The sequence below is a fragment of the Quercus suber genome, unplaced genomic scaffold (assembly GCF_002906115.3).
Source record: "Quercus suber isolate HL8 unplaced genomic scaffold, Cork oak 2.0 scaffold_4, whole genome shotgun sequence".
NCBI lineage: Eukaryota > Viridiplantae > Streptophyta > Magnoliopsida > Fagales > Fagaceae > Quercus > Quercus suber.
The window spans coordinates 96,239-108,090 of record NW_027069470.1 but is presented as its reverse complement, the minus strand read 5'-3'; the positions used below and the strand labels follow the sequence as shown (position 1 = coordinate 108,090).

General features: G+C 40.6%; 1 protein-coding gene across 1 annotated transcript in view; it reads left to right on the top strand.

Annotated features, from left to right (window-relative positions):
- Window positions 1-9,596, top strand: part of LOC111987484 (protein OBERON 2) — a 15,229-nt gene extending 5,633 nt beyond the window's left edge. The window contains exons 3-5 of the mRNA XM_065770411.1: window positions 7,295-7,863; window positions 7,980-8,046; window positions 8,491-9,596. Of these exons, the coding sequence (XP_065626483.1) occupies window positions 7,295-7,863; window positions 7,980-8,046; window positions 8,491-8,933 (1,079 nt within the window). The 3' untranslated portion in view covers window positions 8,934-9,596. The remainder of the gene's footprint in view (window positions 1-7,294; window positions 7,864-7,979; window positions 8,047-8,490) is intronic.
- The last annotated feature ends 2,256 nt before the right edge of the window (window positions 9,597-11,852 follow it).

Sequence of the window (11,852 nt, the reverse complement as noted above, 5' to 3'; positions counted from 1 at the left end):
AAAAAAAAAAAAAAAAAAAAGAGCGAAAGATCTCGATATTATTATTATTTCATGAAAAGAAAGGTTACAGATTACAATCAAAGGCTCAGGTAGGCCTGTTTTACAAGTAAATTTACAAGCTAATACCACCAGCTATTTCTACAATCAAAGGCCCAGGTGGAGCCGCCCTAAGGGGGAGCTAGCCGGAGGGAAGTGTCAACTCGTGCTTTTATTTGGCACCAAGAGAATGAGAGAGCTTGACACACGGTGGAGGAGGTGAAGGACAATCATGCTCCCAGGCCCCAATAACTCCTCCTCGGCTAGGCGGAGCTGGAACAAAGAGAGGAACAGATGCAGGGGCTCCGGGATACCCTCCCCGTGATGTTCCCTCGATTCTCTCTAGCCCTCACGAGTGTTGGCCGTTGGAGACAGCAACACTCGAGCACCGCCCATGAGGTGAATTCGCACGTCTTCCTCGTCGGGGGTGTGCTCCGGGGAAGGACGTTAGGTTCTCTAACAACACCCCTCTGGGACACCTCGAAGGGCGCCATCAGGGTTACGCCTAGATTTGTCGCACCGAAAGCCCAGTGGGGGCTGCGGCCATACCGGTTTATGTCAATCCCGGTAATAATTCTGGCGGGGTTATTGAAAGGGCATGGGAGGTTGGAAGGATATGTTTTGTTCTGTTTGTGCTGAGAGGTCCATGGGTTGCGAAGAAACCATCTCCTCAATTTATATAGGGGATGGAGGTTGGTGAGAATTAATTCATGCAGAGTTCGAAAAGAGTATTATCAGCAGGGTCAGTAATGAAGTCGCCAATTTCCAAGGAGGCCAAGGACGGTTGGACCCGTGTCAATTTACGAGGACATTAATGAAGGCGCGTTTCGCGCACCGGAGCGTCAAGCACGGAACACGAACAGACAAAGGGCGTTTCATAAATGAAAAGATGGGGCCTCGAGTTGGAGGCGAGATCAATGCCACACGTAAAGATCATAATCTGACGCAAAGAGGGATCATCTCCAATAAAGCAGTCTGAGGACAAACTCATACTTACAGAAAAATTGAAGTGGTAGACAGAGCCAAGGTATTGCATGGTCCTCGGACCCAACCTATGGTAAAACTACACACACCATTATATCTCATACTTACAAAATTGAAGTGGTAGACAGAGCCAAGGTATTGCATGGTCCTCGGACCCAAACCTATGGTAAAACTACACACACCATTATATCTCATACTTACAAAAATTGAAGTGGTAGACAGAGCCGAGGTATTGTATGGTCCTCGGACCCAAACCTATGGTAAAACTACACACACCATTATATCTCATACTTACAAAAATTGAAGTGGTAGACAGAGCCAAGGTATTGCATGGTCCTCGACCCAAACTTATGGTAAAACTACACACACCATTATATCTCATACTTATAAAAATTGAAGTGGTAGACAGAGCCAAGGTATTGTATGGTCCTCGGACCTAAACTATGGTAAAACTACACACACCATTATACCTCTACTTACAAAAATTGAAGTGGTAGACAGAGCCAAGGTATTGCATGGTCCTCGGACCCAAATCTATGGTAAAACTACACACACCGTTATATCTCATACTTACAAAAATTGAAGTGGTAGACAGAGCCAAGGTATTGCATGGTCCTCGGACCCAAACCTATGGTAAAACTACACACACCATTATATCTCATACTTACAGAAAAATTGAAGTGGTAGACAGAGCCAAGGTATTGCATGGTCCTCGGACCCAAACCTATGGTAAAACTACACACACCATTATATCTCATACTTACAAAAATTGAAGTGGTAGACAGAGCCAAGGTATTGCATGGTCCTCGGACCCAAACCTATGGTAAAACTACACACACCATTATATCCATACTTACAAAAATTGAAGTGGTAGACAGAGCCAAGGTATTGCATGTCCTCGGACCAAACCTATGGTAAAACTACACACACCATTATATCTCATACTTACAAAAATTGAAGTGGTAGACAGAGCCGAGTATTGTATGGTCCTCGGACCCAAACCTATGGTAAAACTACACACACCATTATATCTCATACTTACAAAAATTGAAGTGGTAGACAGAGCCAAGGTATTGCATGGTCCTCGGACCCAAACCTATGGTAAACTACACACACCATTATATCTCATACTTACAAAATTGAAGTGGTAGACAGAGCCAAGGTATTGTATGGTCCTCGGACCCAAACCTATGGTAAAACTACACACACCATTATACTCTACTTACAAAATTGAAGTGGTAGACAGAGCCAAGGTATTGCATGGTCCTCGGACCCAAACCTATGGTAAAACTACACACACCGTTATATCTCATACTTACAAAAATTGAAGTGGTAGACAGAGCCAAGGTATTGCATGGTCTCGGACCCAAACCTATGGTAAAACTACACACACCATTATATCTCATACTTACAGAAAAATTGAAGTGGTAGACAGAGCCAAGGTATTGTATGGTCCTCGGACCAAACCTATGGTAAAACTACACACACCATTATACCTCTACTTACAAAAATTGAAGTGGTAGACAGAGCCAAGTATTGCATGGTCCTCGGACCCAAACCTATGGTAAAACTATACACACCTTATATCTCATACTTCTAAAATTGAAGTGGTAGACAGAGCCAAGGTATTGCATGTCCTCAGACCCAAACCTATGGTAAAACTACACACCCCATTATACCTGGGTACTAGATAGAACTAAGGTATTGCATGGTCCTCGGACCCAAACCTATGGGAAAGCTAGATACTTACAGGAAAAATTGAAGTGGTAGACAGAGCCAAGGTATTGCATGGTCCTCGGACCCAAACCTATGGTAAAACTACACACCCCATTATACCTGGGTACTAGACAGAACCAAGGTATGCATGGTCCTCGGACCAAACCTATGGGGAAGCTAGATACTTACAGGAAAATCGAAGTGGTAAACAGAGCCAAGGTCTTGCATGGTCCTCGACCCAAACCCGTAGAGAAAATAACTATCTAGAGAAAAACTAAAGCGTTATTTAGAATCAAGCTATACCTCGATCTTAGATTTATATTCGAAGGGTAACAGACGGTTTCATGAGGCCAACTCCGGAATAGAGTACGAATGTTGAGCAGAATGCCATAGTAAAGCAAACAACAGAAAATATCATCAGATGGAAGCAAAGTATTATATATTCAGTTCAAATGGAAAGTATACAATTCCCTTACAATGCCGCTGAGGTAAGAACAAAATAATATCAAAGAGAGAATAAACAAAGCTATCCTATGCCGCATACTAGTCTCCTCAACTCAGTAGGCAAATCAAGTCAGTAAGTAAATCAAAAGCTGGGCCAAAGCTTAAGGGCCAGATCTCGGAAGGTCCGTCGGAGGACTTGCCACGTCTTGTGGCACTTCGTGACCCTCGGTTACAACGTCCCCCAACGCTATCTAGGGCTCAACTTCCTCGGATGGTTGATCAGTTAACGGCGTCTCCTCGGCGGACATATCTTGACCTTCAACCAATGGTAATGAGAATCCACCCTCAGGAGCAACAGGTGCAGCCTCGCGAATGGCGATAGGGTAATATACCCTGTCCTCCCTCCTAAGCTCAGATGAGGCGTCAACCCCTGCCTGGTTGAGGGCTTCATGCAGGTTTGAGAGCAATAATGCCTGCACACTGCAGGAACTTGAGCCCGAAGGGCGGCTTCAGTCTCAGCCACCCCTTTTGCGAAAGCATCCTCTCTGCTTTTTCCATAGAACGCTCAGCGTCTGTTTTCGCAAATACAGCCTCGTCTTTGGCTCTCAAGCTCGTCCCTGGCATATTCGGCAACACCTTTTTCATGGATTGCCTTGGTCAAATTTGCCTTCATATAGGTAATGTCCTCTTTGGCCTTTTGTAATTGACCCTCGACATCTTGCAAGCGGTTAGTTTGATCCTCAGCTTGCTTCCTGACCGCGGCTAGGTCAGAGACAGCAGTATCCCTGGCCTTCGCCATTTCTGCCAGATCCTCGGTCGCCTTTTTCAGGTCGGCCTCAGATCTCTTAAGAGTATTGGCCGCCTCCAGGAACTTGTTGCGCTCTTGCGCTAAGGCATTGCTATGATCATCAACCTCTTCGCCCAACCTGAAAAGGGCCTGGATAGCCTGCCAGTAAAAACAAGCAACTCTGTAAAGAGAAAGAAAGGTACTAAGCGACCAAATTTTGGGTAAAATGAATAGGTGACAAAGGACCTACCATGCTTAAATATTTCTTAAGGTCGAGGACAACCTCTACCCCACTCATTTTCTCTAACTCGGCCATATCAGTGGGAAGAAGAAGAGATTTCTCTAGGGCCTCGCCACGAGAGCCCCCTCGTCTCCTCGAGACTCCCGCATCGACGCGTTGTCCATGAGGGGCTGATCATGGAGCATGGCAGCAGGCAGCCAGGCTTGAGCCTCGGGCTGCTGGGTGGTCTTCTTGCTCTTCCGCTGATCACCGAGCTTCAATTGCTTTGGAGGCCTGCGAGCCCTACCCTCCTCGGGCGAAGAATGAGATTTGCTCCCGTCCATTGGCTCCTTACCCTTGGAAAGTCTTTTCCTTTTCGGGTCATGAGAGTCGGTAGGAGGGGCTGTTACTGCAGGAGAAGAGGACGACCTGGTTTGCATGGTTAGAATCTGGAGCTGAGGTGCTGGGGGCTGGGGCTGCGACTCCCCTGGTACATCCTTCTTGGAACCGTCTTCGAGCAGATCAAGAAGATTGGTTGAGGGCTGTCTTTTTAAACCCATCTCAGCCCGAGTACCAACTTTTTCGGACTGGAGATCGGCTTCGGACAAATGGGGGTCTCCTAGGTCACCGGGAGGATCCTCGGACTGATCAACTAAGTCAAACACACTATATTCGTCCTCGGAGGAGCTCAGTTCAACCACCTCCCTTGCTTTCTTAGATGATCCTTTCTCGGCCGCCGTTACTGGCCGAGATGAAGAGGGACCTGATAGTGGAATGCCTTCGGGTATATAAGACCCCTCAGTAAAAGCAAAACCGCTCTCCACCACGGTAATCTGCGTAAGCCGAGGGTCACGAGCTCTAATTACATGCTTCGGTACTGGGAATGACGTCTGAGCTGGGTCGCATCCGAGGATTTTATGAGCAGCTCTGACTTGGTTATCAGATTCGTTCAAGAAAAGTTCCGACCTGAGAACGGTTTCCAAATCCGCTTTGTTAACCAGGTGGAAATGACGTGCAAAGGCGTGTGGATCTGCGAAAAGAAAAGCGAGATTCCTATGGTTAATCAACCAAACCGAGTCGTGGAAGGGTGTTTGGAGAGTTAAGATTCCTAAGAGGGTGGCATTTTTTGTGTGGACAGCGGTTCATGGGCAGATCCTTACATTGGATAATCTTATGCTTAGGGGGCGCATTTTGGTGAATTGGTGTTGTATGTGCCGTCGTAATGAGGAAACTGTGGATCATCTCCTCCTCCATTGTCCTCTAGCTCACTCACTGTGGGTTTACATGTATCAGATTTTTGGGATCCAATGGGTTATGCCGGCCTCTGTGGAAAGTTTGGTGTATTGTTGGCGCAATTGGCTGGGAAAATTTCATTAAAAAATGTGGAATATGGTTCCTGGCTGTTTGATGTGGATTGTTTGGACGGAAAGAAACCGGCGCTCTTTTGAGGATACTCAGAAATCTTTGGTTCAATTACAAGCTCTATGCCAGAAGACCTTATTTGATTGGTCTAAGAGTTGGGGCTTATCGGATTGTTCCACTATCTTAGAATTTATTTCTTCTCTTAGTTGTGCACTTTAAGTTTTTCTTGTTGTTTGATGTTGTTTTGTTTGTTTGTTGCTTTTCCTTGTGTTCACCATCATGAACACCTTGTATTTGCTTTTGTTAGTGTTAAAGTTTGTTTAATAATATACTTATTACCTATCAAAAAAAATGTTAAGTTAGAAATTTGGACTGATGTTCTAGAATTTGAAGGATTTTGGCTAAGTAGAAATAAAACAAAATATGGAATGTAGGTTTGGTAAAAGTAGAAATAAAGATGAATGGGTTGTAAAACGTGATGGTCAAGAGATACCAAAAAGTGAAAGCTTTTGATATATCTTAGATCAATAATTCATAAGAGTGGAGAGATAGAAGAGAATGCGAATCGTAGGAGTAGTGTGGATGAAGTGGCAAAGTGTATTAGAAGTATTGTGTGATTGTAGAATACCAAGTTAAAGGAAAATTTTTATTAGATAGCTATAATACTAGCTATGCACAATGTTGTAGAATGTTGGGCTGTTAAGAAGCTACATGTTCAAAAAATAAGTGTAGCTAGAAAAGAAAATGTTAGACAGATAAATGGAAATACAAGGAAAGATAGGATTTAAAATGAGAAAATCCCCTCTATAAATGAAAAGATGATAGAGAGTCACTAGAGATGGTTTGATCATGTGCAGAGCAGAGTAGAGCAATTAATGCAACAATAAGGAAGAGTTTGAGGGAACAAGAAAAGGTAGAGGTGTGGAGAATGGCAAAGGTTAAGGAGATAATAGAGATAATGGAGGGTATGACTTTGGATATGATAGAATGGCAGAAAAGAATACTTGTGGCCAATCTTGATTAGTTTGCTGATGATCCATATCTAATCTAAGATGTTGGGACTAAGGCTTAGTTGTTTGTTGCTGTCGTTGTTATGCCAATGGTTGATTAAATTCTCACCTTCTATATAATAAGTCATCGTGATAATCAAATTTAGTGAATAGTTGAGTGATGCCAGTTTTCAAAATGCCATGCAATCATTTGACTTTACATAGAGGATCTTGAGAACATCAATAAACTTTCAGATTTTCAATTTTGTTCATGGAGTACTTTATATATTAGATAACAGAATTGATAACTCTTTTTTGGGTGGCCTAGCATGGACTTTCATATTGAATTATCTTCAAGACTGTTTCATGATCAGGCATTCTTATATATGTTCTTTATAATATTTTATTTTGGTTTATTAAAGGGAAAATTACAAAAACACCCCATGAGGTTTGGGTCATTTTCAAACACACCCCTTTACTATCCATTTGAATTTTAAACCCCTTAGGTATACAGAAATTGACCAAGTTGACCCCTCTGTTACACTTCCGACGACTATTTGCAATTTTTCTAAAATTCTTTATTACCTGTAATTATTTGAAAGTACATCAGTTATGATCAGTATCAATGCAGTAATTTTGAGACTATATTTAGAATAATGTTAAATGCTTAAAGTTATACCACTGTAAATATGGATGTCTAGGTTTAACACTTGTTAATCTTTTTTGTTCTTCTTTAACAATGTTGCCCTGCTACAGGTCATGTGGAACGGCGAAATTTATTGACTGTACCTCTTGAAGAGATGGCAGAATATGGTGTGTCTGATTCCCCAGATGATACTGGGGGTTGTAAGGCTGGCAATAAAATGTGCAGCAGCATCTTGGAACAATCAGAAAAACCACCATTAGCTGCCATGCCCTGTGATATTTGCTGCAGTGAACCTCGGTTCTGCCATGATTGTTGTTGTATCTTATGTAGCAAGCTTATAAATTCAGAGCATGGAGGCTACAGTCACATCAAATGTGAAGCGGTGGTGGATGAGGGTTATATATGTGGGCATATTGCTCACATTGACTGTGCTCTGCGATGTTACATGGCTGGGACAGTAGGAGGAAGCATTGGATTAGATGCCGAGTACTATTGCCGTCGTTGTGATGCTAGAACAGATCTGGTTTCACATGCTGCGAGGTTTTTACAAACTTGTGAATCTATTGATTCCCGTGATGACATAGAGAAGATTTTAAGTGTTGGTGTTTGTATCTTGGGTGGTTCACAGAAAACCAGTGCAAAGAGGTTGCTGATTCGTTTTGAATCAGCCATTGCAAAGGTAAAACTGATCTCTAGGTATTGAAGTTTTTAGCTTTCTTCTAAAGAAGTTATCCTGGCCCTCTTTCAGGGTGTGTAAAACCAACCTGCAGTCTGACAATTTGATATTTACATCAGCTTCAAAGTGGGACTTCTCTTGAAGATATCTGGAAAGTGGAAGACAGCTTCTCAGCAATTTCCACAGGTAATTTCCCATTTTAAATAATTCAAATTAATTAGAAAACTCTACCAACAACTTAAGATTGGTTGGACACTGCATGAAAATGTATTGGGTTAACTCTGCTCAAGGTTTTTCTATGGGCATATATTCATACAAGTATAAGAAACGGCCTCCCAAAGTTTTGTACTCTCTATCTCCCTCTCTTATGGAAATGGTAGGTGTTTTTCAACTTATTTCTTATTAAACAAGTCTACCTACATTTGGCCAAACTTTAGAAAACCATATTTGCAAATGCTGAAATTTTTTGATCCGTGAATTTAATGCCTGACGCATGCACATCTCTCAACCTGAAAACAGTTCTGCTTTGAATCAAGTCATACCACTGTCTCTGACATTGTTATTAGAAATACAGATGTTCGTTAAACCATTCTAGTTCTCTCAGCCTTGGATTTTTGTGTTCACAAGCAGGTGCCTTTGATCATGGAAATGCTGCCCTGGAAGTTCTGAATGACGAAGACCCTTTAAATGTCAGAACAAGCTCAGGGCACACTTTGTCCATTGCTTTTGACCATCGATCAGAATCTCTAAGGCTTGAGGATGAGATTGAACAGGTTCTACAGGCACTGCGAAAATCACAGGACTATGAATATAAAATGGCAGAGGAAAGGCTTCATTCGCAGAAGAATTTTCTTCTTAATCTGTATCAGCAACTTGAGAAAGAGAGGTCTGAACTGGCACGTTGCGCATCATCAGCTGACCCAAATGCCTTGCTCGATGCTGTCTTGAATAGAGTAGAACAGATAAAACGGGAGCTGAGGAAACTCAAGGATATGGAAAGGGTGGCCAATGGCTTCGGGAAGACATCTAAAGGAATCCTTAAGGAACACTTCGGTTTGGAAACTCAGAACTAAACCCTCAAAACTATACAGTTTAATTCGTCATCTGTTCATCAAATTTTGATCTTGAACTGATCACCTGTATATTTGGAGAGCATACACCCTGTCAGTTTTTGGAGAGGTCATGTAGCAGAGATACTGCAGAATCTGCTTGTGCAGCGATAACAGCACATCAAAGCGATGAGAATTCAGTTTAGAGCTTCTGACTACCCTAATGCTGAATTAAACAGTGGTGGATCCGCAGAAAAACCGTGTTAAGAGTTGGCAAAGGGATTGTGAAAAGATTACCTGGGGCATATTAAAGCAACATTTAGATTAAAAAACCGGTTGGATTCAAATCCTTTTGGCCATATTAGACTTTCAATGAATTTTTCCCTCACAGTTTAACTAGTCACCATTTTTCTTGAGTAAACAGCTTGTGGTGGCCATAGGTAGTATCTGTATACATTAGATTGGGTTGCGACTTTGCTTCCATGGAACGAGAAAGTATTTCATGAGACCATCTCATGAAACACATTCTCACATTCGGTGGGTCTTACAGACTTGTGGGATCCACATTCTGTGATGGTGTCTCATTAGACAATTTTTCCCATGGAACAATATTTTGAGGAATGGATGCATTTTCTTAGGAGCAACTTATCAAATCGAATGAATTGCAATTTGTTCCTATGATTTCAACTTCCCCCTTCTTTTTCCTTTTTGGTGCACATTTATTAATGGGATGGGATATCTCTGGTAGGTTTACCAAACAAAAGTCTCCGATAGAGTAACCTCAGAAGCTGTGTTACTAATACCCGAAATTGAAAATTTTGATCTTGTTAAAAAAAGATGAGTTTTATTCAAAGCACTCCTACAAGAGAGACTTTCTTATTCTTTGTATATTTATGCAAATAGTGATCTTTGACGTAAGCTGAATATAGAAGATATGATTAATTATATCATCAAGAGGAATAATTTCCCGCAATCTGATCTGAATTCATCAAAGCAAACATGTTTACGGCAGTAAGATGACAATTTTGGAATAACTTTTTATGACTACTGAGAGTGCAATGCAAAGCCCATTCCTACGAAGGGAATCGGAAACGCAAGCACAAATTCGTTCCTGCATTTACTTTATGTGATGGAGACCAGGAATGGATTACCAGATTCTGTCTCTTTATACGTGTTTTAAGGTCCTGGCATGCATTTGTAACAATGAACATTTAAAAACGTGGTAAAGGAACATCTTTCTATTTCCTTTTGAGATAGACCAAATGGATGGAGTCCTCTGATAAAGGTATGATAAAGTCTTATTAAAGATGTATATGATATCACATCATTAATTTATTTTTTTTTAATTTACAAATTACACAATGTCTGCTGTAATAGTTCTTTGAGTTTTTATCTTATTTACTTCTATACAACTTTTAAGGCCTCATAGGTATAACTGTACTTAAGAGTCGCTACTTAAATCAACTTCTAGCAAATAAACAAAATACTTTTCAACAAAATACTACAGCTGAATGCTCGTTTAAACTAACAGTCTCACCCTCCAACCATTACTGTAGGAGGGGAAAGTTTAGTATTATTTGAAGTGTAAGTACCATTTCAAGGCAAATCAGCTTAAAACAATTACTCAAATTAACATTCAAGAATAGACTCGTTTCCCAAATCAAAATGACTAGACTACAAAATTCGTTGTTGACTAATTCAAAGATTTTACCTGGGCCACGTGCCTCACGTGTTCGTTTAAAATCGACAAAATACAGAGTTAACCATAAAAAATAAAAAAAATAAAAATACAAAAAAAAAAAATTCATTCTAAAATAAACCATTCAAGAACTGAAACAAAGAACATAAGTGCATGACTCCTTTCTGGTTTTTCTGCATCTACCTTTTCTTTTATACAAATGCTCATAGATTGCATTCCTTAATTTGCAGTTTACTTAATGAAGTTTCAACTCACTAATACGCATAAAGGAAGCATTCAACTTACATTGGTTATTGATCTGCAAGTCAAACATGACACAGCACTACTACCATTAATTTTCCTCTGAATTAATCGGAAACCGAATGACACCATTGGAATGAGGCAAGTAACCATCCCAGGACAAGGAAAAATTTCATGGTAAAAATTTCACACAGGCACAATGAAATTCCTTAATCACGTAGAGCACTAAATGCATAATGAAAGATATCTTAATAGAATGACAGATTTCATGAGAATTATGAAAGATATCATTTAAGTTAGAAATGCATAATAATACTTAACAGAATGACAGAATTCATGAGAATTATGAAAGATCTCATTTAAGTTAGAAATGTTGAATGACACCATACGTCAAAACTCAAAATTTCTAAACAGCCCTACAATAGCTCTATTGCTAAAGACAGGAGGACTTATATTAAAAGTTGTAATGTAGGGAAATGCTATTAGACCTCTAAAGTGATCCTTAATTCTAAACTCCCCAAAGAACAGGTCTTCCACTTCCAGAGAAAGCAAAATCCCCAATGCTTGAAAAGGAATCTAACTATAATGAAATCTCTCGTGGCAAACAACGTATCAAACAGGAAACTTATTCTTCCTCCAATCTCATTCCAGAATATTTAAATTAAAATCTTTGCTCAAGCATCAGAAAGAACTTTGGCTGAGACTGCTTCACTATCACAGATAGTTAAGTAATTTAGAAAAGAAAGAGGAAAATGATATTGTAATTGGTAGACCAAAGAAAGCGTGTGGAAAGTCAAGCAACATAAAGCAGGATTTGGGAGGAACAAGATAATCTGATCATAATATTGCCAATGAATATGTTTAATGTGAGACTAAGGGGAAGTGGTGGACCCACTAAAAAAGTCTTCAAATGCCAAGACTGCAATACAAACACAACAGTAGGGATCACGTCAATTGGGACTAAAAAGAAAAAGAGAGGAAAAGTAGACCTTAACTCCTTAAGG